Source organism: Phasianus colchicus, chromosome 3 (genome assembly GCF_987193195.1).
Source record: "Phasianus colchicus chromosome 3, bPhaCol1.hap1.1, whole genome shotgun sequence".
Taxonomy (NCBI): domain Eukaryota; kingdom Metazoa; phylum Chordata; class Aves; order Galliformes; family Phasianidae; genus Phasianus; species Phasianus colchicus.
The window spans coordinates 45,329,247-45,356,640 of record NC_143438.1 but is presented as its reverse complement, the minus strand read 5'-3'; the positions used below and the strand labels follow the sequence as shown (position 1 = coordinate 45,356,640).

General features: G+C 37.5%; 1 protein-coding gene across 8 annotated transcripts in view; it reads left to right on the top strand.

The window, feature by feature from the left end:
* PTPRM (protein tyrosine phosphatase receptor type M) overlaps positions 1-27,394 on the top strand; it is a 460,562-nt gene that overhangs the window by 123,514 nt on the left and 309,654 nt on the right. For all 8 annotated transcript variants that reach the window (XM_031588942.2, XM_090137388.1, XM_090137384.1 and 5 more), the window contains exon 3: positions 22,866-23,131. In XM_031588942.2, the coding sequence (XP_031444802.1) occupies positions 22,866-23,131 (266 nt within the window). The remainder of the gene's footprint in view (positions 1-22,865; positions 23,132-27,394) is intronic.

Genomic DNA, 27,394 nt, shown 5'->3' with positions numbered 1-27,394 from the left:
GCAGTACAAGTATGTAACTTTGCTTTTGCTGAAGAACCTGAAACACAACTGTGGTATTTTAAAGAAGTTTCAAAGGGTCACTTACAGAGATGTCTGTGTTAGCAATGTTCTGGCTACTACTATAGCTATTCCCATCATCATCAAAGTTTTTCTTTCCGACATAAAAACAGTATTACAGAGCCCTCAGAAAAACACATGAAGGAGATTCCCTTTGTTGTATGGGTGAGGTTAGAAAAGGGGACTTTAGCCAAGAAGGTTCATAGTTAATGTGTTTTGAGTCACGTAGGTTCAAAACATTACTTGTTTTCTATACTGAATAATGTGTAGAGGAGTGGAGTGCTACTCTTTGGGAGGTTATATTTTGAGAAGCTTTAGTGGTATAGCTAATTTATTTCTTAACATTTTCAGGTCTACAAAGTTGTAAATATTGTTATTGTTACTGAAACAAAGTTATGAGGGAGTGTTTATAACTCTGTGTGCTCACAGCAATTTTGTCTCTTGACAGAAACTGAAATTGCATTTGTAACTTGTAAGAATGATTGCTGATGCTGTTTGATATGTGTTTTTTTCAAGATACCGTTGGAAATTGTTAGTAATAGCTGTCTATCACTCAACACTCATTGAATGATTCATGGTGACAGGGAACCTGAGGAGGCCATGTGACCTAACATCCAAAAGCAAAGTCAGCTTCAGCATTACGTGCTATCTACAGCATTTTGACTTTCTTCAAGAAAAACAAAATGGTGGCACCAAACAGTAGCATCTGGTGTCAAAGTAGCATCTTCTTGTCCCAATCACTGATTCATTACTCTGCTAGTCCTCCATGGAGTTTTTTTTTGTTTGTTTGTTTAATCAGTTCTCTATAAGCACTTCTTTTCATCATGGTCTGTGTGATCTTCATCGAATCACTAAGACTGGAAAAGACCGCCAAGATCACCCAGTCCAACTATATATCTATCACCAATATTTCATCACTAAACCATTCCCTTAGTTCGGCATCTAAATGTTTCTTGACACCTCCAGGGACAGTGACTCCAACACCTCCCCAGGCAACCTGTTCTAGTGTCTGACCACTTTTCTGGAGAAGAAATGTTTCTTAGCCCCTCTTCTTTCCCCTTTCCTGAGCACCTCATGTGGATGTACAAATACAGTTGCCTGTTTGTTTGTGCCACCTCATCCAACTCCTCTTTGCTGTGTAAGAATCAAAGAAGCTTGTGTTGCAGAGGAGTTTCTGTGTATTTTTATGCTACAAGGAAAGATTGACTAAGAAATGTGGGTTGCACTGGGAAATGTAAACACAAGTAGTATATATGAAGAGCTAGTTGTCTATACAGTCAACATAATAGTTAATGTTGTAGTGCTGCTTCTTAGAAATATATGTTAAGTATGAAATGTAAGAAAGTTCCTGGAAACTTTAAAGGCGAGGCTGGATCAGGCCATGGGCAACCTGATGGAGCTGTGGTGTCCCTGTTAATTGCAGGGGAGTTGGACTAGATGGCCTTCAGAGGTCCCTTCCAACTCTAAGGATTCTTTGATTCTATGAAAATAACCACTGAAAGGTTTTTTACATGTTATTCTAGCTTGTGTTGGGTTACATACAGTAAGCGTGAGCTACTTCATATTTTGTCAGTATTTTAAGCAGGTTTCATTGGTAATATTTGGAGTCAGTGTTACATAGAGTACAATTATTCTCTTCAGGAAGCAAAAAAATTAAGCAAGGACATAGTACTACTAAAATGTTACTGTATTTATTTATTTTTTTAACCTTCCAGGACAGTATGAATCCCGCCATTTTTGTTTAGTTCTTCTGTGTGAATTGACAATTACATGCCTTGTTTCATGCCTTTTTCCTTGCATAGTTAGTGTACAAGCCTGTAAATAGAGGAAAAAAAAAAAAGCCATCACAGGGATTGAGAAAGGCGATGTTCAGCGATGTTCAGCGCTGACGACTATCTGGGAGGAAATGACCACAAATGGCACATAGTGTGTAGATTGCCCTCTTACAAGTTAATCTCTGGTTAACTGGAAGTAATAAAGTTTGCACTTGTATTTGTCTAAGAATGTCAAATGTTCTTATAGGATTGAACCTCATAACTACCATAAGGCTGTGTGGTATCCTGCATAATTTACAGGCAGCCTAATTGACCTGGGGAGGTTACGTGACTCACTTGAGATAATAAGTCAGTGGCAGAGCGTGAGATACAGCTGAGATGTACTCATTCTGGTTCCTAGCTATGTGCATGTATTGCTTTCCATTCTAAAAAGTCAGTGCTGACTTGAAGTCTACATTCCATTTTTAACTCAAACTTCCATTGAAATTAATAATGGCCTTAATGAAAGAACCACTGATGAAACACAAACATTTTAGAGAATAGGTATGCTCATAAATGGACAACTACTCTAAAAATATAGAAACAATGCAGATAAGATGACGGATGTTGATTTTTGTGTGTGTGTGTTGCATACCTTTCTCACTGGAACTGTCAGCTTATCCAGACAGACTTTATATTAATGCAGAGTTGGGAAACATCCTCACTCATTAGGTACCTGGGTTTTAGAAAGCCCAAGTACATCTCTTTAACCTTTAACAAGAGATGTAGCATCATATCAAGTGTGCCACACTTGAGGGCTTCTCTTGGGAATTGTTATCCTTTACAGTTTTGGATGATGTTAGTAATCTTGTTACTTGCCAACAGTACTATTTTTTTCTTTTTTTCTTTTTTTAAATATTTCTAAGTATTACCAGGTCAACTTAAGCATTTACATTTTACTGTGTGAATAATTGGAGCAGCAAGAATGCCTTGCTTCTCTTTGTTATGCAGATTGCTTTTGAAGGGCTAAGATTTGCTTTGACAATTGAAATCTCTAAATCTCAATTTCCGAGTCTTCAGTTTTAGTGATTGAATCCACGTGCAGTTATACACGCACGCCAATCTTAAGTTTCAGTGGCTTTGGCGGTGATCTGCAAGACACTGGAATCCTTTCTTAGCTACAATCAATTTGTCTATTTTGGGGCTAGAAGCTGCAAAATATTTGTGTGAGGTTCTGTTACAAAACAAAGCAGAAAGATTAGAAAAAATATATAAATGTAGGTGTTTCTGTAGACTGTTCAGTAGAATTATTTCCACTGGCTTTTCTACTAAAATGCCAAGTAATTTTTAAAAATAGTGAATATTTATGTTACCCTATTATTATATTGTCTGTGCTTTCAAGATACATCCAACCTTAAAATACCACTTAATGGCGCTACTTAAGTATTAAGGCCATTAAGTAATTGTAGTACTAAGTATCCCTTTTCCTTTACTCTCAGACACTAAAAAAAATAAATAAATAAATGAAAGAGAGAGGAGACAGAGAAGGATTGAGGATTACAGGTTTTTGTCTTGGTTTTAGAAACCTTACTGAAGTTTAAGAGGGAAAATAGCTCACCTTTAATTACTTTCCTACCTGAAACAGATGGAAAATAGTAAATGATAGCAGAATGATGAAATGTTTTGTGCTAGAAATTTGCAAGGAACAATAAAATACAGAAAAAAATACAGATTTCAGTCTTCCTGTTGATATAAGATAAATATTAGAAAATGTTAGATATTTCTGGGGATGTCGTCTCCCTTAAAGTCTGAACAGTGTTTTCTGTCTTCAAAAATGTGCTGTATTGTTGAAGGGAATAAAATATTTTCTGCTTTCTTCATCATGCTTGATTAAAAAGTAATTTCCTGGTTGTGATTTTCTTGGGTGTTTGCAGACCCTTAGGCGACATTTTCACTAGTGTTTTCGCTCCTCAGTATTTTCAGATTTTCTTTCTTTCTTTTTAATTGATTTGAATGAGTGTGTTACTCTTGAAAAGCAAAAGTAAAAAAGCAGTCGTTTTAGTTGCCATGAAATAAAAATGATGCTACAGAGAATAACAGAAGTGCTGAAGTTTTGGCTCAATCACTCTTTTTACATGTTAGAAAATAATTTGATATTGTGAAGATATGTTACTGTTGTTGTTTAACCCAAGTTTAAAATTAGTTCATCTAAAGGATAGTTCTAACATGTAGATTAGTACATGTAATTGGCAGATGGATAACTGATGGATGTAAGCATATGAATGCTTTCCATAGCAGAGAAGTTTAAGATCTTGATCACATGTTTGGATTAGTCAAATGATGTTACTGTTTTCATAGTTTCCATTAAATCCTAATTCTGTTTCAAGACTTCATCAATCTTACAGCAATATATCTGACACATGAGGTTAGGATAAACCAGGCAGTGTGAATGTATATATTTATGATATATTCTAGAAATTCTGGTGGTTATGGATGCCGTTAATAGAAAGTAAGAAATCAGGAGTCAAGGTGAAGGAAACTGCAAAATTCAACAATTTTCTTCCTTAGCATAGTAATGTACTGAGCATTCCGTTACAGTACTTGAAGGGAGAGTATAAACAGAAGGGGGAATGACTGTTTACAGGGCTTGACAGATAGCACAAGTGGGACAGAGGAGGTTTAGGTTAGATATTAGGAGGAAGTTTTTCATTCAGAGGGTGGTGATGCACTGGAACAGGATGCCCAGAGAGGTTGTGGATGCCCTGTTCCTGGAGGCATTCAAGGCCAGGCTGGATGTGGTTCTGGGCAGCCTGGTCTGGTGGTTGGCGACCCTGTACATTGCAGGGGGGGTTGAAATTAGATGATCTTTGAGGTCTTTTTCGACTCCGGCAATTCTATGATTCTTTCAACTGATATAATTGAGTAAAGAAAGCGAGTGGTGATGTTTCATACGTGGGAGTTGAACATGCTGAGGAGGAGACAGAAGAGACTGATGAGGTTACATCCTCATGATGGATATTTGGACAGAGTGTGGCATGACAGGGAGCTCTAGAGACTTTAAAGACTTAGGCATGCGAACTGTGAATATTTTAATTTGGATTTTGTAAGTCAGAAATAATTGCTGGTTCACATTAGTAATAATAAAATGTGAGCTGTGTTATATTCAAAAAACTTGATTCCCTAGGAATCGAAGTTGGTCACAGAAATATGGAGTTCTTACAGATTTTGTTTCTTAAAGGAATTTGATACTAGGATTTGATTCTTTTCGTAGGCCTGTCTTTCTTCCTTCTTATTGTGAAGGATTGGAAAACAGTAGTTATGAAAAGATGAAATATTCACTCAGGATGTTTCCAGGCAGCAATTTTTCTAATCAAGTTTAAAGAATTTTAAATTAGTGGAACTAGGCTCATAAATCATAATCATTTCAGTTAGTTTTTGTTGCTTATCTTGTTACATTCTAAAGTGCATTGAATGAATAGGAAAATGAAAGAAAGATAAGAGTTCAAGATTATTCCTGTCTCTTTGCTTGAGCTAGACTTGCAAAATCATAGGTATATCCTGAAGTAGCCATTATCAGAGCACATTCCAGAGTTTTCACCCTTGAGTATGGAGAAATTAAGGAGAATTAGTTACGTGTTCTTCTCATCTGCCAAACAAGGTGGAAGTTAAATTACTTTGTATTAGCAATATTATCAGCCACTAAAGCTAGAAGAGGTTCTGGAAGAAGTTTCTTCCAAAGTGGAAGTAAGAGCTTGTCTACCGTTGACGTTTTTCAGTCATTGCTTTTTCACTTTCCTAGTATGACCTATGTGAAATTTATTACTGAAATACAAGAAGAGGTGACAGTATTATAAAAAGATGAGAAGCAGTATATTTGTAAGAGAGAACTGATTCATTCTCTCTGACCTCCATTACAGTAATGATATCAGCCAGTCCACCTACTGAAGTGATAATGAAGTAGAAGTAATTAGGATTTAATAAAAATCTCCCTTCCATTATTCTTTCAGGAAATTAACTTACATTCTGTTAAAGCCTGGTGAGTTTTACCTCCTATATCATGACAGGCCTTATGAAAATATGAGCAAGGTGTAGGAATAGGCTGTGTTCATTTAACTATTAATTGTTCATCATATGGTGACATCTGTTGAGTTGCAATCTGCACAGAAAATCAAGTTTAAATATGATGAAATAGAGAATGTTGCTGCCTACCTGGAAAGTTTTGTTTCTTTTAGAATAGCTACATTTCAAGTAATTTCTTACACAAAGAAATAAAAAGAGGATTGATTTCCATCAGTTTTTAAAATTAATGAGTCAGTGTGGACTTTAAATAAAACGTGAAAAAGTGCATAGCTTTATTAGCCTGACAAATTGCTCTGTGCCCACATGGCGTTCAGCACATAGCTGTTTGTTGTGCTTCACATGGCAACTTCTGTGTCTCAGTGGGCTGTTTCAAAATATTTGTTTAAAATATCCATACACTCCAAGAAATATGCTTACAAGGATATTATTTCAAATGTTCTCAATGTGTTCTTACCCCCTAATCTCTGAACTTGTACAATGTGTACTTGTATAACATACGAAAAAGATTGCTGACATCTGCTAATGTAAGTGTGTGTTTGCTTTTTGGTAGACTATTCTCAACTTTCCTCTTGTGTTCAGTAGGTGATAAGAAAGAACAGAAGACAGATGTTTATTTTCTGAAGTAGAAACTTAGGAATTTGGACTCTTAAGGAGGCTGGGAAAGAGGTCATCTACTTCAAAACTAGTTGACTTCTAAAGCATCTTTAAAAAGTTTGTCACTGTTTTGTTGGTTGGTTTTTTTTAGTTTTGTTTGTTTCCCTTTTTAATATTCCTTTTCCAATTCCATCCTCATTTTGCTTTGAATATCCAGCTTGAGGTCTGGATTTTGCTATACACAAGGTACTGTTTGATACACAAAGAAGTACTCTGGAAAATGGGGGTCAGTATTATTTTTACCTTTGTTAAGTATTATAACTGTAGGTAGTGTTTGTGATTGTAGCCAATAAAAAAAATTTGGACTATAAACAAAACTTTTATTTTGAATATGTTCTGCTACTGATATGTTTTCTCTGAAGAGATTTCATTGAAAGAGGCAATCTTTTATTAGTATTATTGTTTTTTTTTAATTAAGATGTCTAAATGGGAAAGTAACAACTGAAGTCAGTGGTAACTGAAAAGCTCTGAAAATAAATCTGCATAAAAGGTGGTTTAAAGGGGCTTATTAGTAGCCAACTCATCAATTCCTTTATGTAACATAATTGTGTTTGGCAAAAGGAGGAGGTGGCAGATGAGATGGGAAAAGGGGAATGAATTCTATAGTCTCTTGGTAAAGCCAAGTGATTCGGTTACTTTTCTGAAAATCAATTTATGTCAGTATGTTTTGTGTTCCTGCTTTTGACACCAAGTTGTAGTCTAAATGAAACACTAAGTATTTATTATGTTGTAAAGGATAATTGAGTCTAGCAATTATTCATTTTAGCATTTTCAATTTTCCTTTAATGTTTTCATGTAATCTGGTTCATTATGATAATGTTTCATAATATTTCTGAAGATTTTTGTCTCATTAAATGCTACTGAAGTATAGTTTATTTGGTTATGTGAAGCAGGCTTTGAAAATAACAAAAAAGATCTGCAGTATTTCAGAAATTACATTAATATGATTCATGCTTGCAGACAATGAAGAGAAATTTAATGGAGTTTAGACCTAAGATCATATTTTAGTCAAACAAACTAGAATACAGTCAGACACAATAAATCTAAGTCAGTTTAAAAACTAATTTTTTAATTAAATGTTAACCATACAGAGCCATTAGTCAGTGGTATGGCATACGTACAACAAGCCCATTTCCTGCATAGCTTGTTTTCTTGGTTACCTAGATACATGGCTTAGCTTAAGGCTGCCTGCTTGTACAGAGCAATTTGCTTTTAATATAAGGGGGTAGAAGTAAAAAGCTATTGATGTGAAACACATTAATGATGAGTGACAGGCAGAAACATTAAAGCATATTTGTGTTAAAGCCCTGCTGCAGCTATCATTGCTGTGGTCAGCCTTGAGCTCCCCGCTGCAGTGTGTTGGCATGGGGACAGGGTGCTGGTGATGTGCCAGCAAGGGCCTACATAAAGGAAACAGTTGAAAGGGGCATTTAAAAAAAGTAAATAAGTCAATGAAATATGTGTAACATCCTAGGAGTAGGGAAGAAAGGGAAAGAAGCAGATTGTAAGTGTGTCACATGTAACCATGTCTTCCTTCCTGGGCTAAGTGTAGGCTGAGGGCCTAATGGGCACGTTGCAGGGGCTGGATGCCACCCAGTTCATCCCCCTGTCCTACTACACAGGAAAACACAGATTCTTTACTCTCCCCTTGAGTCTTTGAGCAGCCTTGGACTCGTAGCATCTCCCCTGAGCGCTGGGGGACTCAGCCCAGTGTGATGCTTCTTTGTCATTCCACCATTGCACCCAGGAGGAGGAAGGGAAGAGCAGCACCTTTATATGATGACTTGAGGCTTTCTTAGCAAGCAGCTCTAAAAGCTGCCGTGGGAATGATTTATGGTGTCAGAGCAGTGGAATAGGCTACCCAGAGAGGTTGTGGAGTCTCCTTCTCTGGAGATAATCAAAATCTGCCTGGACGCTTTCCTGTGTGACCTGCTGTAGGGATCCTGCTTTAGCGGGGGGTTGGACTCACTGAGCTCCAGAGGTCCTTTCCAGCCCCTACAATTCTGTGGTCAGGTGATGCAGAGGGATCTACTCTTTCTCAGGTGGAGTCTTCGGTTGGAGCTGGAGTTTGGAGTTAGAGGCAGTGGGAGAGGGGAGCCTTGTGAGGGAGTAAGGGTATACTGTACATTCATAACACGGGGAGAGTTGGAACTGCCCCACTGTTCTCAGAGAGGAGAAGTGTCCCCATGTGCAGCATGGAGAAGCAGCTTGTGTCATGAGAGATACCTGCCTTAAATTATTGCAGAAAGGGACAAGGAGATCTGAAGGCATCACTTTTATTCCCTAGTTTTGAGTAGTGTAAATCTGAGCATTTCTGCTTTCATTTCCAAATTTCAACCTAGAAACTTGAAAGGTAAGAGAATATTGTGAAAGAAGAAAAGGGCAGAGTATTTGTTATCTTTTCGTTTCATTTTTCTTTATCCTACAGTATCTTTAAAATACATGTAAATATATGTTCTCCTGTGACAGCACTGAAAACAGTCATCCTTCTTGCTGCCTCAGAATGATTCAGATTTCCAACTGTTCATTTCAGTTTTAATATTTAACACCCAGATTAAAATCTAGGCTTGATAAAAATTTTCAGGAGTTTAAGTCAGCGTTGTCTGGACTCTTTTTGACTTAATCACTCTTACCAAACGTTAATGTTTTTATGGACCACTAGACACTCTTAGAAAACACCATACAATTCACTCACTGAATATGGTTCTGCATGGCTCATTGACTCTAGCTCATTTGGGAGCTACAGGTCTGCTGAGAAATGCCTAAATAGTGTTCAAAAACTAGTTTCAGGACAGAGTTTTGCTGAATTAATTAGTGCTTGCTTCTGGGGGCGAGAGTTCATTCAGATACTCTACTAAATATGTGCAGTATATTTTTGTGCCAATATAATTTTACAGCTTGCGGCTTCTAAATTGCTGTCTTAAGGTTCTGTATTCTATTGACGCGTTAGTTCTCATGAACTCAGCTCCAGGTTTTCTGAATCAGGCATATCTGAAAACTGTATCCTTAAAGACAATGAATGATATTTCAATTAACATTTTTTAAAGAGGGTGTGAAACATCAGGCCCTTGCAATAGCTCTAAGTTATGACTACAGAAAGCACCAATATCTAAGTGCTTTTCTGAATAGTTCTTGAGCACATCCTTAAGCTTTTTGGTTAATTAGAGTCTTATGCTTTCTTTTTCGAAAAAGCATCAACCTCATTGTTCTCTGCAGTGACAGTTGAGTTCCTCGGATGATGAGAACTGGAACACTTATTTCAGTGAAGAATCAGGCGTAAGCTAGTATTTTAAATACATCTCCATCACATTGGCATGAGGAAAAAAGGGATATCAAGTAGTATCCTCACTGGGACTGCACACACACAAAAAAACCCCAAACCCTTACCATAATGATATATATTTTTTTCTGAGATGAAGTACGCATGTTATTTTCATTATGCATTCTGGTAAAACAATTTAGGAATGTTTTCTGTATTTAAGGTGGATCCAAATTGATACTAACAAGGACATTAAAAATAGCTGCAGTGGTACAAAACTTAAAAGTGGGACTTGGGAAAAATCTCTTTAAAAGAGCAAGAAGTGAAATTCCCGCATTATCAGTATTCAGATGGTTTGGAATGTCTGCCTGTTTCCATAGGGAAGTAAAGTATTGTATAAATAAGCACAGATAAAGTGACAACCTGCACAGCATTCATTGTTTGTGATGTAGTCTGTGACGTAATCTGCTCTAGATAAGAGCCTCTAAAAATAGATTCTACTGTAATGGTTAACATGTTCAGCACAAAATAGCCAAAAGAAAGTCTTTTTTGTTCCTAGAAGCCATAAAATTGTTTGGCTTTTTTATGAAAAAGGTTTTATTTTAGAGATTTCAAGTCTGTGGAATTAAAATCAAAATTATATTCTTTAGTTAAAATCATCATATCTTGAATTATTATTCTTTTTTATAAGAATAGCTTATGTGCTGAAATGCTTTTATCTAAGTCTGTAATCCTGCCACATAACATAGACCATTGGTAACATATGCCCCTGTAATTTTACTTGCTGTAGAATTTGTAAGTCACAGAGGAAAGAAGAAATCAGAACATCTAAGATGCATCATTTTTGTCTCTATCATCGTTAATTTTAATGGAATCGCTAGAGGAGCAAGCCTAAGACAAATGCATCTTTATCTACCAATTTTTAGAAAATAACGTGAGCTGCTTCTGTGGTGGAGCTTTTAAACAAACAAACAAACAAACGAAACAAAAAAGACAGACATCCAGGAATGGAGATGTAATAGGTATCTAATTACTGTACCGGGCAAGTTCAACTATTGTTACATTTCAAGCTGTGACATATTCACATACATACATGGATCCTGATGTAACGAAGTTAAATTCCATTTAAAAAAAAAAAAAAGATTTTGAAACTTGATAGGGTTTTTGTTTTTGTTGTCATTTTATAATTTACAAGCCCTAATTGTGTATCCTATTATAGCATTTTTAAAGCTTTTTATATTGTTATAATATAGGTTTGACTATGCACACTGATTGCTATGAGACAATAAAAGGTAAATAGCTGATGTGCATAGCTGAGAAAGTGCAGTGCCTTTTCCATTAAAGCATAAGCTCTCTTGTAGTTGCTAAAGGGCAGGCAATCGCCTTTGTGCTGATGCCTCTTAGGGCTTCCTGGTGGGGACTGAGGCTCAAGGTCCTGAACTGTGACACTCCTCAGCCAAACATGGGCCCTTGTATGCTGAACAGTTTCTTCACAAGCCCTAGCAATGCTTCCTTGGGGAGAAATGCTGTAAGTGCTAATCTAAAATCTAAAATCATTTGTGGGTTAGCAGGGGCTGTGTTTTGTAGCATCATTAAGTGATTCAGAAAAGCAAACCAAAAATAGAAGTCTCTTTTAGAGAAGCATCTCTGATTGTACTTAGACCTGTGAACTTCTAATTGCTGGGCAGTATTTTTTACATGGAAATAAAATAATTGATGCTGTATGTGGTCCGTGCTAAGAGAGCTTTCGAAAGAATCTACAAATGAGAAAAAGATGGTTGCTTTGATTCAAAAGGAAAGGTTAAACACTACACTATAATTTATTCCTTTTTTTTTTTTTTAATTCCACTCTAGTCTTTGATGGATATGGTAGATTTCTTGTGAGTTATCTAGTGAGTAAAACTAGGAGTAAATTGCTTCACTAAGAGAAAGGCCCATTAAGCTAATATGCTCCTAAAATTACTAATATGTCAAACAGGATTTCAGGAGGCTCTGTATAGTGGTGGGATGTGGTGCTGTAGGCAACATCAGTGTTTTGTTTTCTGTATTACGGGTCTGTGACAGACTGTCTGGCATTTTGTGCCTCTGGAAGTGGAAATGAAAAGATGGATCGTTTGCATGCACTGTTACTGCAGAATCTAAACCAGGGCAATGCCTTGGTAGTAGTTTCACACACCTGACATTGTTATGGTGACAATTTGCCTTTATCAGTAGCTGGGAAATTGGCAATTGGGCAGGTGGCATTACTTTTTCCAGGGAATACTATGCGCAGAAAATACATGTCAATTACACAGAGATGGCAGTCAGTTTTTAACTGAAAAGTAACTTATTGCTGAGGTAATCTAGAATTTTGCAGAGTATGCACTGTTATGATCGTTAGTCAAACATTAACCCAGCAACCTATAGCTGAAACAAAATTGAATTTCTCTTAAAACTGTAAAGCTCACTGTCTCTGGGCCTTGAGAAGCTTTTTTATATTAACCTCTGTATTTAATAAACCTTTCAACCTGTCTCTGGGAAGGGAGAAGCATACCAATAGCACTTAACCCTGTTCTTGGAGATAGTCCTTTTCAATAAGGTCAACATGTGGTGTCAACCCATGTTCTCCTGCACCCTGCTATTATTTTTACTTCCCTAAAGCTTTTACCTGAAGAGTAAGTTGTTTATCCTGGGAGCTCACCTTAAACACGCTAAAACTGACATCAGTTTATCTCCTGGGTATTACTACTTTAATGCTGAATTGCATAGTTGAATGGTTTACAAAAATAGACTAATATTGTTGTACTGTAACAGAGAGCGTGCTTATAAAAGGAGACTTCCTGGGCTATAGAATTAATTGTTGGCATGTGATATTTAGCTTAAAAGAAATTTATATTCAGTGACAAAAGCAGCTGTCTTGTTCTTTTAATACCAAATTATAATAGAATCTGATAGGTAAAGGAGTCATGGGAAACATGGCTTGGTATTTTTTCTTGCTACCCTCACTGCATGTGTGACCTCTAATGTGGCGGCTGAGGGCAGAGATGTAGTTGAGCTTGGGAAGGACCAACATGGGAAAATAAAGTGATGGAGGGATAAAAGAGGCTCATCAAAGGTGGACTGCTGATCACCTGGTGTTCTTGTGTGACCATGCATGGTGCTCCACTGCACTCTGCCCTGTGACTTTATTAAATGATTTTTTTTTAACCATTTTATATGTGTGTGCATGTTGTGTCTTGAGTGTGTTTGGGAATACTCATGGACTTCAAGTCAGGCTAACCAGGGGTGTTGTAGAGGTTTTGAGTCCCAGCAACTGGTGTGGGATGGTGAACACTGAGGGCTTTTGGGTCTGGAGCCAGCACCTGTGGGCCAAGGAGTACAAGCCATTACCAAACTTCAGTCTCTGTTACCTGGAGGGGTGGACCAGGATGGTGCTATTTGTGCTGTTTGTGTGAATGCCATATATGTTCACAGTAGTGCTGGTAAAGGAACTGGTTTTTTTGTCTATTGATCCATGAGGCCAGCTCTCCATGTGTGTGCTGGTGACTCCATCCTATTTTCTTGCAAGCAGAAGGAACATGTAAAAACCTGCCACGCACATTTCATCATTCTGTGTGTGACAAATAAGATAGTGGTTCAAGGTATCTTCTAAAACTAATTTTTGTATGAGTGTTATATGCTATGAAACTCCACCATTGGTAACTACATGTTGTTTTGGTTAGGTGCAGTTCTTTGAAGGAGAGGGGAAGACTACTTCTTTGAGAATACCTGGCCATGGGTGATGCTTTTCCAGGGAAGAATGGGGCAATGATAGACGTGCTGACTGGAGAGCTTGCACTTGCAGAGGTTTCTTAGAATAATGGGGAACAGGCACAAAGACAGGCCAGAGATGATGAAAAGGGGAGATTTTTTCTTTTGGCCTGAGGGAGAACAAGTAGAGCTATTCAAAGTTGCTGGTGTGAAAAGCAGGTCTGAAGGAAAGGGCCCTTGTTGCAAAGATACAGTTGGGCAGAAAAGATGCTTGTTTTCAAATGTCTGTATTTTATCTCTTTCATTTGAAGAATCTAGGTTTTCAAGCAGAAGAAAGTTTGTTCAAGTTTATTTTATAATAAAACATAGCTTCTTCAAAGCCTGTTTGGTATTTTTGGTGCATTTCTTTAAAGAAAAGGTGCAGACAGGTCTGCGTCAAAGCTCTAGCATGTCTGAGATACAGTCATAGCATAAAAGTTGAAGATGGTATAGCTGGTTAAAAAAAAGACGTTAGGTCAGCTTTAAAAAAGATCCAGTGTGTAGCTTTTATAAATCAGTTTACAGCTTTTACAATTTCTAGCATGGTTTTTGCTGCTTACAGAAGTTGTTGCTGGGGCTGGTAGAGCTAGACCTTATCATGTTAGGCCTAACATGGGGTGGGGGATCTCACAAAAATTAAAATAAACAAAAATGTTGTCTCATGCCAGATTTGCCAAGTGCAGTGCATAGTTTCTGAAAAACAAACAAACAAACAAAAAGCACTCCCAGGCAGTTATAAACCATGACAAGTTAGCTGCCAGAGTGTTTTCTGAGTGACTGTGGCTTGTATGCGGAGTAGCTTGACTGCTTTGAGACTTTACCCTCACTACACTTCCAAGCCAAGGGTGGGTTACCTTGTAATTGGATTTGCCTTGTGTTCAGGCAAATCAAGTTGTTTCCTGTTTAAAAAATAAAATCAAGTTGCTTTCACAAGTGGATATGGAGTTCAAATATTTCTTTTTCCTCTCTTTGTTTTATAAATAGCCCACAGTAACTTTCATTCTAAATTAACAGTCTGTTGTTGATACAATAGAAAAGGGGGACACCACTGAGAAGGACCTGGACACACTTGAAAAGTGGGCATGTGGGAATCTAATGAGGTTTAACAAGGCCAAGTGCAACGTGTTGCTCTCAGGTTGAGGCAGTCCCAGATATGAGTATGGACTGGGAGAAGAACTCATTGAGAGCATTCCTGCTGAGAAGGAGTGGGAGTTCCAGTGGATGAAGAGTTTGACATGAGGCAGCAATATGTGCTTGCAGCTGTGTCCTGATCTACATCAAAAGAGGGGTGGCAAGCAGGGAAAGGGAGGGGATTGTTCTGCTCTGCCTTTGTGAGGTCTTAGAATAGCACAAGAGGGATGTGGAGCGGTTGGAGCAGGTCCAGGGGGGGTCTGCAAAGATGATCAAAGAGCTCTAGCATCCCTCCTTTGAAGAAAGGTTGAAGGAGTTGGGCTTATTTACATTGGAGAAGAGGAGGCTCAGGGTAGACCTCATTGTGGCCTTCCAGTACTTGAAGGGAACTTACGAGCAGGAGGGGGTCCAACTAAATGATCTTTAAGATCATGTCTGTGATTCTAACAGTGCTCTACACCCTTGGTGCTTAAGTTAGAGGAGCATGTGATGTGCCGCAGCTACAGGAACTGTAACTCCAAATCACATTTAAAACTCAGAGCTTTTCTTTTTCTTTCCAGTAATACTCTGCACGATATTGTTAGTTCAGACAAATATGTTTTCTTCTGTATTCTTCCTTTAAGTACACATAACAGTTCATGAGATAGAGACTCCTCATTTTCTGCTTACCATCCATTCAGTTGTAGGACAATACTGTGTTGGTTTTTACTTTTTTGCAGAAATTATTGTCCTTTGTCAAAAGTGGAAATTAGACAAAATACTTTACAATCTATGATTTATTCTAGTTTGGATGTCTACGTTCAAGGAATGATCTTTGTCCTTCTTGTGTTGATGTACTTACATAAAAGAAGTGTTGGGAGTATCTACTGTGACAACCTCATATGGGAGTATACCTTATACTTTCATCGTGGAAACATACAGTCCCCCGTGCTAAAGGCTATCTTGCTTCAAGCTTGAGGGTAGAAATTAGTCCAGTATATTTTCATGATATTTATATGAAGGAAACTATGGAAGGATCACTATTTTTCTCTCATCTGGTTAATAGAAATTGATTATTTTGAAAGTCTACCTGTTTTGTCTACAGTGTCTACTCAATCAACCTGAACTTGTCTTTTCCAGTCCCAGGGAGATGATTCTGGATATCTTTGCATTTTAAACAGACTGGGTCTCAATTTATCTATCCTGGATTTTTTTTTTTTCCTTTCTGTCATAAATTTTTTTGATTTGTTTTCCCTAATACCTCTCATCCCAGTCTCCCTCACTTCATTTTCTTTTCTTCACCTATGACTTTCATGTTTTTGTTCTCAAGTTAACCCTCCTCCAGGGAATATTTTTATTTGTGCTAATTAAGTACACAGTGTACTCCAACATGTAGATTATTTGCCTTTTCTTATTTTGCTTTCTTTTTTTTTTTTTTAAATACAATTGGTTCAGAAATTGAATCTGAGACTTCAGATAGATCTGTTTGAATGTCCGTAAGCAGTTTTCTCCAACAGCTTCTGAACTTTTTAAGGACTTTCTATATGTTGCTTGCTTTTTACGAGAGGTAATGTTAGTGATATAAGAAATAGCTTTCCAAATATCCATGTAATGTTTGAAAATATAGAAAAGTCATGCAGGAAACAGAACGAAGACTATAGGACAAACAGTGGAATTCATTAAATACTGAAAAAGGTTAGAAAAACAGCATTCTTCAGAAAGCAGATCTTTTAGGCATTACTGGCTATTGGAAAAGTGACTGCAGAAATACGTGACTCAGAAATACATGATTTCATGTTTGTATTTGATGAATTTATAACAAAATAATGGAAGATGTGTCTCTGCATAGTAGATTAGGAGAAATTTGAAGAAATTGAATATGGTGGAAGAATTATCAGTTCTATTAGGCTTACAGTTCTGCTGAAACAAAAACGTTTTGGGTAGAAGTGGATTGATTCACTTTTCTGATAGTGTACGGGATTTATGCTGAAGCTGTTTAACACTTTTTTTTTTTTTTTAAGGGTTTCAGGCATTTAAAATTTGGAAGAAATCTTAAAAGTTAGGTTGATCATTTTTGTTGTTAGGATTGATAATGATTACAATACAAAGTTTAATATGGCACAGTGCTCAAGAGAAGGCTGACAATTCATTTGAAAAATTAATATAAGGTGAATAACAGAATTGGTGAATATTAGTTGAGGCGGCAAAAGGAAGGTTTTCAACTGTTGTGCTCTGGCACCCCCTGTTTTTGCCAGTTCAAATGAAGCTTTACTGATTTTTATGTGCATTTTCCCTAAAGCATGGCAGCTTCTAAGCAGAAGTTCCTGGTTCTTCATAAACTGTTAGCCATGCTTTGAGAGCCTTCTCAAATCACATACAGTTCATAATTTTCAGACATTAACTGAAAATGTATCTTCCTTTATCTAATAATGTAGTAAATAGTAGGAAAAAAATACTAGAGACAAAATGTTTTCTATTTGTTGTCTTTGGAAATTAAGAATCCAAAGCTGTCTGTCATCAGATTTCAGGTTTTCCACTTTCTGCAGTGCTTTTGAGAGGGTCCATATAGATAACAGATATATTGCCTTTGCTCCAAGTACTTGAAGTTCGTACCCACAGTGCTTGAACCTTGCAATTCATCTGCATATGCCCAGAAACTCCAGTGTCTTTGACAGTCATCTTTGGTTTTGGAAACTCACAGTAGATATAATGCCATGGTAGCCACCTGTAGTGAGTTGACAGTAGTGGGGCATTTAGGGAATGCTGCTTACATCTACCTAATCAGAGAAATTTTGATAATGGGTATTTTAAATGCTTTCTGACCTTAAGGAGATAGGTTTCTGCACCTGTAGGGTGTAAGGTAATACACAGAATGTCTAGTCTTAAAATAAGAATTTCCACTTCATTTAGCACAGTTTTCAAATACTGAGAGCCAAAATCATCAAACATTCATGTTTACATAAGTCAAACTCCAGTATGTTTTTACTTATGCTTATTATTCTATCAGTGAAATCCCAGTTACTGAGTAGGTTATGTCTGTTGTCACAGTCAGGAAGGAAAATTAATCATTTGTGTTCAACCATGCTTAGGACTTGTGAAAAATCAACAAAGTAACTTTCTTTGCTCACGAGTCAGATTTTCTTCATGCATGAAAAACGATACGGCGTTCAATTCCATTGCATTTGTCATTCCGAGTATAAAAAGCATCCCTTAACAAGGTGGTGTGACACAGCAAAAACTTATAGAAGTGACTGGAAAATCTCTCTTGTGCCATTTCCATCATTTTTGTAGAAATGTATATTGCTTTTCCAGTTGTCAGAATATTTTTTAAACACTCACTGGGATCTTTTTGCTGTTCTTTTGTCATTCTATCTTTTGGGCAGCTTTTTGTGTACAGAACCCTAATAAGATCTGTCATGATACTATTCATTGCTGGATAGCTGGTGGAATAAATACCATAGGATTTTCATTTTTCTCTATGCTTGCCTCACTGGAAATTTCCATTGATGTTAATAATGAGAATTACTGGGATATTCAGTTGCCCATTTACTCAGGAGCAAATCTGGTCTGCATTGTCTCTTTCCAGTGTTGCATCTTAGAATCAGTGTTTCAGTGAATTTGCTGAACTACCACAAGGAATTCTAAACAACAGCAGTAAGTGTAGCAAATCCACCAGTTCCTTGATTTAAACCCTCTGGGAAAAATGATGAAATATGGATGACTTAGAAACTTTGTGACTTTTAATACATGTGGATTAAAGAAGGCTGAATTTAATGAATATTGAGCTCTATTAGCTGCCTTAGGTTTTAGTTGTTTGATTTAAGTGTGTAGTTTTGAACCATTAATTTGCATGTAGTTCCTAAACATAGAGTTAAGCACTGCACCCAAGTAAATCCCATTTAAACTTTTTGACTGAGGAAAATCATGTTTAAACATGATAGTACTACTAGGGAAGTACATCTGTGAAAAGGAGCATATTTATAGTAATATGTGCATTTGCATGTCTTCTTTGGAGAACTGAATTGATCTTAACTTTGTGTTGTCTTGTTGGAATCTCAGTCTAGTTCCTGTTCCCTTGCAGGCAACTGTTACCTAGTAGATACACCAGTGAATGCCTACATGTATTTCTTGCAGTGTGTTTGTCGGATGCCCAAATGTGAGATAAATATTCTGGGGAGCCTATCCATTATCTTGCTACTGCCTTCTAGCAAAGCAAGTGCTATGTCAGTTTTTTTCCTTTCATGGATGAGAACTCTTTTTCTTTCCTTTTTTTATTTTTTCTTTTTCTTCCAGTCCAAATTAGGTGTTTGTGTATTGAGTTTATCCACATGCTTTAGATGTTTATATCCATCTGGCATAGTATTACTTTAGCAATCAGTTTAACAGATGACAATAGTAAAAGCTGTAAGAGAAAATTTCTACATGATTTAACATTGAAGACAAGTTGATTTGAAAAAAAAAAAAAAGATTGTAAGAGATTTTTAATGCATTCAATTAACTTCTTTTTTCCTTTACACATACTGTGTTGTTTCAAGTAAGATGCACCTAATAGTCTTTAATGATTATGCCTTTTCATTTTAATGCCTAATAGTTTGTTTTTCTTTCTTGTGAGGAAATCCATAGATAAAAGTAGGTGTAGAAACAGGCTCAAATTTTAATATGTTGTGCATTATTTTGCTCTTGATCTTACAGAGTTTGCTCTTACTTTCACCTAATGTAAGGAGTTACATGCTACTTTGACCTCTGGAAGTTGAACATATCAGAGTTCACATGAACGGAAAAAGAGGTGCTGCCCAAACAAAACAGATTAAATTCTTTAATGAGATGGTAGGCTTTCAAGAGTAAGGGCAAGTAAAGGGTTAAGAACCAAGTAAGGGCTTTCATGATCATTTATTACTCATTTTCTTTCACACTGACTTTATTCAAACCCTTAGAATTTTCGTGACTTCCTCTGAAATTTACATTTGCCCACAGGCTTCTGGGTGGGTGCACTCAAGGCTTCCCCTGCCCATGTTTCGCATCCCATTGGCCACTGTAAGAGGCCTAAGCATTTCTCTTCGGAAGGACTGTGCTAGCTACTTTGAGTGGTCAGAACACATTCTTGTACCTTGAGAAAAGCATGTAATTTCAGAGATGAGTAATGTTGAAGATGTTGTATCTACATTTGGTTTTTCTTCGCTGGCTAGCTTGAAATGGCTATGCATTGAATGGACTGACATCAGATATCTGAAAGTACAGGCACTTGGGATTTTCATTCTGATGCAGGGAAACTCTCCCGTACTTGATGCAAGAAGGCTCTTCTGTTGCTCTCTGTTCTGAAGCCAGGATCTTACAGTCCAGTGTTCGTGCATCGATCTCCTACGTGCCTGGTTTCTTCAGAAATATTACCTTTAGTGCTGTCTAGAGGCTATATTTAGGCTTAGGACAGATGTTACTATGTTTGAAACAGCATGCAACTGCAGATTACTTAGCTCTATATTTAGCATGTTGTTAGATGATCAAATGTCTTAGTTTACAGCTTTGTTCAGTGTTTGTGTAAATGAGCGTCCTGCTATAGGTGAGCTGGAAGAAAAGAAACTTCAGCTTTTGAAAGTGCTGGTTGGTGAGACCTTTGTGAGTGGAGACTGTCCAAAAAGACCTTTAGGTGGAGTTTGATGGTGTTCTCATACAGTCCAGGGTTCAAACATTTAAAAGGATACGTTTAGATTATTGTCTCCTAGTCTTTATTTCATGAACTAGAAAGAGCTTGCCAAATAATTCATAGCAGAACATATCCTAAGTGATGGAAGGAATATAGGTTTATTTCCTGCCTTTTAAGGCAGATAAGACTAAATAAATTTGTTTGCTTCCTTTTTGTACTCAGATAATAATTTTGTGGATTTTATTTGAAACCTGTTGTGTTTTAAAGGTAAGGAAATATCTTATTAGTAATAGAACAGGAATATCTCTTGTTCTAGCTGGGTGTCGATTTATTCTTCACCTTTCAGCATCCTAGTTAATTATTGAGCAACAGGATCTAAAAGTCCAGCACAGCAGGATTTTATACTTTGATCAGCTCAAAACCATAAACATCTTAGGAACCACTGTACTAAAGAAAAGTATTGGAAAGATTGAAAAGTGCTAACTTGTTTAGTTTCCTCTGCACGCATGAAAATAAGGAAATAATTCTTCCCTTACTGTATTATTGCGGGAGTTAATTCCATGTTTTCCATGCTGAAATATTTGAAGATGTTTGTATTACGAGTTAAAAACACAGAGGGAATGCTACATGAAAGAGGTACACTGGTTTGACAGGCTGATATGGGGGGAGAGCACGTGTGCAAATTCAGCAAAAGTAATAAATAGCATTCTTTTCTATGCCCTGACCAGGAGCAAGGATGCCACTCTGGCTGCTGCATTTGGAATACTAAGGAGGCTCTTCTTGTCCCATCATTGGGTCCTCCAACATTTTAGACAGCTGAAACACAGCAAAAAATAAAATGTGGTAGATGTATGTACGTACTGTAGATTCAAGAATGGTGTAATCAGAAACTCATAGAAACCAATCTTTGCATAGAAAAGCACTTGACTTTCTTTCTGCTAAATTAAAAATAAAACTCTAATTGTTAGCAGTGTGTGAAAAGCCAGTATTAGGAACACTAAAAAATGAAGTGAATTTTAAGTGTAGTATGAGTTTTTAATTGGAGAGGTTAGTGACATTGACTTACATTACTATTGCATAAGCATTCGTCCCAGTATGCTATTTTACCTTTTAGGTGGTAAAACATTCAGATTCCTTTGTATCACATTCCATTTCAGTTTTTGTAAACTTGAGAAACTCTATTATTTGACTTGATTGAAAATTAATTAGAAGTTATACTTGATAAATAATTTAGGGTAGCTGCAAAGTGTATTATTAAATAATTAAATATAATTAAGATAAAGGTATGGTGTGGACTGAAGTTCTCCAGACACTTGTACTCCTTTTGCAGAAGTGACATTGCAGTTTGCATCTGATTGAAATTCCAGACCGTCAATTCCCATCAAATTGAAAAAGTCAAAAGTGGTTTTTTAGTAACTGTTTGTGAAACGTTTGTGCTTCTGTTTTTACAGAAATAGTTAGTGATGCATTTATAGCATGCACCTCTAACATATCTGTTTTCTTTTGACTTTTATGACAAGTGCAGGGTTTGAAATACCTTTTTATTGCTATCTTAATTGAGTTCTGTTGATAAATCCTCATTTGAAAGTAGACATGTTGAATTTTACTTCCTTCTGTGGTATCACAGCATATGTATTAGTTGAGTTATCTCTTTTGGCTTTGGATTTGTTCAACGCAGACATATGAATGTCTTTTTTAGTTTTTTAGTTGCACATCTGTTGTGTAAATTGATTATTTTGAATAATAAAACACATTAACCCCCAATAAAACACATTAACAGGCACTGAAAAAGAGCCCATAAATTGACTAGATGTTCATGGACGGTTGTTTGAGTGTAACTTCATGTGGACTATGGCTTTACGTTTCTTCTTGCTGTTGAAGTGGATAATATTGTAACATTACACCTCCTCCTCCTGCTCTCTTTTTTTCTTTTCTGTAGAACTTACCAATTTGCTGGGTGTTTTCCTTTCTTATTTTCTAAGCTCCTGAAGCCAGGAGACAATCAAGTGACCTTCACTGAAGGGAACTGGGGTTGTTTTAGTCTGGGGTTGTTTAGGCTGAGGGAAGACCCTATTGCTCCTTCCAAAATCTGAAAGGTGATTGCAGTGAGAGCAGGGTTGGTCTCTTCTCACTGGCGACAGGAGACAGGACGAGGGGGCATGGCCTCAAGTTGAGCCAGGGGAGGTTTAGGTTGGATATCAGGAAACACTTCTTTACAGAAAGGGTTGTTAAGCTCTGGAATAGGCTCCCCAGGGAGGTGGTTGAGTCGCCATCCCTGAATTTGTTTAAAAACCATTTGGATGTGGTGCTTAGGGAGATGATTTTGCAGAGGGTTGTTAGAGTTAGGGTAGTATGGTTAGGTTGTGGTTGGACTTGATGATCTTTAAGGTCTTTTCCAACCTGAGTGATTCCATGATTCTATATTAGTAGAAATTCATTAGTTAAAACAATTATTTTTTAATGATGCCTTAATTACAGATTACCGTAAGAGGAAAAGGAAGGTAAAATAATGAGAAATTGAAATAGTGACTTTGTTTTGCAGGTTCTTTCATGTTGGTGAATACATCTGGGAGATACGCAGGACAGAAGGCTCACCTCCTGATGCCCCATCTAAAAGAAAATGATACGCATTGTATTGATTTCCACTATTATGTTTCGAGCAAGAGTGGATCTAGCCCTGGCACTTTGAATGTGTATGTGAAAGTTAACGATGGACCTATCGGTAACCCAGTCTGGAACACATCTACTACTGGAACTTGGAACAGAGCAGAACTGGCAATTAGCACTTTCTGGCCCAATTTTTATCAGGTATGTTTTATTTTTTATGAAATTATATTTCTCGTAGTCAGCACTTGGCTCTAAATTATCATTTTGACTTTAAAATCAAAATATTTTTCAGTATGACTTATTGATCTTTATCTTAATTACATTTTTGCAGATGATGACAAGCGTTTTTACATGCATATAGCTATGTTTAAATGTTTACATATATTTATAGAAATATATGAGATGCATTCATACACACGCACACACTTCATATGTATGACAGATGTGAGCCCAAAATTATGAACTAAATGAATACCATGGAGAATTTACGTGGATGGCCCATAGACTAGAGGAATAATAAGTGTGTGTGTGTACATATATCAGTAAGCAAGGTAAGTGATGGTAATTAGTTAGGATGTGTAGAAATTGTGGGACAGTGATGTAAATGGTATGGAATAAGTCATGAATATTGTCTTAGTTTCATCTGGGACATAATTCTTCAGAGTGTCTGAAGCGTCTGAACATGCTGTGCTTTGATGCTAAGAGAAAAACGATGTTGATAACACACCAAGGTTTATAGTTGCTGCTTAGCAGTGTTGTACAGAGCCAAAGCCATTCACAGTGAAGGGCCCAAGGAGCTGGGAGGGAACAGGATTAGTACAGCTGTCTTAAACTAGTCACCGGGATATTCCATACCATATGACATCATACAGAAGGTGTTTTGAAGGGGATGGGAGTTCATCTCACTCTCTTCCACTGCTCAAGGGCTAGCTGGGTGTCAGTCTGGAGTGGTGAGCAATTGTTTGTGCATCATTTGTTATATACATTCATATATATTTATATGTTTGTCATAATTATCTTTTTTTCTACTTTGATAAATAGCTTTATCTCAAACTATGAGTTCTACTTCATTTTTTCTTTTTGATTCTCTCCCCCAGCACACTGGGAAGGAGGAGGAGTAAGTGAACGACCATGTGGTGCTTAGCCACCTGCTGGGTTAAACCGCAACAAATGTGAATGAAATAATCACATTCAAACAATCAAGAATTTCTTCTATTGATTCCAGTCAATCACTTTAATTTCTCGATAATAAATTCAGTAATTCTTTCAGTTCATTAAGGATGCTGGAATTGAATGTCAATAGATTTTACTGCATCAGAGTCTTCAGGTTTGATTTAGATGATGAATACTTGTTGACCAGTGCAGTCATAAATGGAACAACAGCTACCAAAGGAATGTGCTTCTGATTACATCCTAAAGATTTAGTGAGAATCTCACTTGCCAGTTTCTTAAAAGTACTGCTTTTCTGTATGGAAGCTTACAGATTATATAGTTATTTACTGTCGTACAACAGTTCAACAGTTTTTCTCCTTCCTATGAAAATACAGTCTACATCTACATGAGCAAGTAATTTGCCTTAATAGGAGCAGACCAAAGCTATTGCTTAGGCACCTCTCGTTTTCATTTGCACTGTGGTTGGTTCCTCTGGGCTGACATTTTTCACTCATCATTTGAAGCTTTCATGAGAAAGGCTACCTCAAAGATGGGGATTCTTTAACTGCAGACATCCCTAGGAAGTGCAGTGTTGTCCTTCCACAGTGTTTTCTATGTGTGTGTTATACAGAGAGTGACAGCATTTTGATTCCTACATCAATATCCTGACGACTACTATCACATATTGGTAGAGCCTTGTTGCCAACAGTGATCAGGTGTTGATTCTTGAAGGAGATCCCAAGTAAGTTTATGGACATCTCAGCAAGCTTCACTGGAAGAATTCATGGTGTGGATTACCTAAAATTGGCCATTGATTCAGTGGAGGATACTGGCATCTCTTCCAGAAGAGCAGGCTTATTAGGAAAATTTAGATTCTCCTAAGCATTGTAGGAAAATCTGCATACTGCTTAAAACCTCAAGATGCTTTAGAGAGGCATCTTGACCACAGAGTCCAGGCTTGGTTTAGCCATAGTTCTACCTCTCACAAGGTGAAAGGGCACCTTTCTGAAAGGTTGTGTGCCACACATTACCAATTACATTAGTGTTGAGAATGCTCTCCAGTGTTACCAAAGAGCCTTTCTATCTTGACTGTAACAATGAGCCTCAATGGGCAATAGAAGAGTAGTGCGTTACACATAGATTTTTACATCTGGTATGGGTTATAACTCTGGGTGCTTTGTAACAGAACATCTCCTGGAGGTATTTATGAGCTTTCTGGGTTGTCCAGGAGAGTTGTATGATGCGCGTACATTTTGCAGACACTGGGTGAACAGGCAATTGTGTTGTTTATGCCTTGGTCTGGACCAGGTTGTCCACCCTAGAGTTTGGAGTGAGTTAAGGGAGAAACTTACGATTTAATTCCTTCTGAAAAGAGTCTGGTTTGGATGCAGCAGAACTGCTCTGTGAACCAAAAGGCAGTAAAGATGAGGAACATGTTTCAAAGCCTCACTAAAGCTCTGAAACAAACTAGTAATGTGGGGGGGGGAATTTTAACAGAAGAAGCTCAGATTCTTGACAAATAAATTTAAGCTAAATTAAAATTCTGATAAAAATACTGCAAGTTCAGAGAGTTTAAAATCTATTGTTAACAATAATAATAATAATCTGTATCAGATTTCTAACAATATGACACATCTAACTGATGTCTCAGGAATATTGGTATTTGGCCACTGAAACAGAAAGATAACCTTTCTCTCAAGACCTGAACCCAGGACTGTTCACCTTTATCCATAGGTGAATCCTTATATGCTTGGATCAATTACTGCAGTTTAGGAAATTACTATGCATCGCCTTATATAAAATAGACACCTAGATATTTTGACACAATCTACCCTTCCTTCACTGAGGACTATATTAAGTCATTTTCTTTGCATTTGCTGCTTAAATTGTGAAATTACTCCTGCTTAAGAATTGCAATTTAGTTGATGTGCCAAAGTGTCTTATAGCAATATCCATGGAGGTCCAAGGAATCAGTTTAAAATAGTATAGCTTCACTATTTTGTTGTAGATGAACTAATTTATTCTTGAGGAAGCTCTCTCTCCATTTTCATATTTCATGGTCATTGCCAATTTGTTTGCCTCTGTTCTCTTAGAAATCTCTAATGCATTTTCCTTACCAATATAGTGATGGAATTTCTCTTCATTTCTCATGGAATTACAGAGCATCCGGAGTTGGAAGGGACCAAACAATCATCCAATACAGCTCCCAGCTCCATACAGACCACACAAAATTAAAACCCTATGTCTGAGAGCAGTGTCTCAACCTTCCTTGGACTCTAGCACATGGGGCCATGACTGCTGCCTTCTGGTGCAGCAGCTGTCCCTAACCCCCAGCTGCCCTCCCCTGACACAGCTCCATGCTGTTCCCTCAGCTCCTCTGCTCTGGATGAGCAAACACAGGGACTTCAGCCACTCCTCATACATGTTGTTCTCTAGACACTTCACAGTCTTTGTAGTGCTCCTTTGGACACTGTCATAGTTATATGCCCTTTTGTGAGGCCAAAACTGCACTCAGTGCTGGAGGTGAGAAGAGCAGGACAACTTTCCCCTCAGTGGCAGTGACCCTTCTGGCTGCCAGGGCACGTTACTGACACATGTTTAACTTGCTGTCAGCCATAATCCTCACATCCCTTTCCAAAGGACAGCTCTCTAGCCTCTCATCCCCAGTCTCTACATATGTCTTGGGTTGCCCCGTCCCACGTGCAGAGTCTGCACTAGGTCTTCTGTGTATTTTAATCTGTTTGCAGGCTCTTTTCTCTTCATGGAGTCTATTCTGGGGATAGGCAAGAGGTTAGCTGCAAGCAGCTGGGAGAGGGGATGGAGGTGGAGAGAAGCTATGTGTGGATCTTGTGAGAACATGCACTGAAGTTAGGTGAGAGCTCAGACTGCTTAACATGTGGTGGGAGGAAGCAGAGGACCCACTTGAGAGGTGTCCTGCAACAGCTCTGTATCGTAAGCTCCTGCCCTTTTGATTTAAAAAAATACTTAGCTCTTTTGCCATAAACGATGTCTTTTTCACATAAAATCCAAAAGCTCCAGAACTTTTTCTCAGGATTTATCAGTGACTGGGTGACAGAATCACAGAATCACCAAGGCTGGAAAAGACCAAATGACCTTCAAGACCATCCAGTCCAACCATCCACCTATCACCAATAGTACTCACTAAACCATGTCCCTCAACACAAAATCCAAATGTTCCTTGAACACCTCCAGGGTTGGTGACTCCACCACCTCCTTGGGCAGCCCGTTCCAGTGCCTGACCACTCTTTCAGAAAAGTAGTATTTCCTAAAATAGTTACGTTCAATAACTGA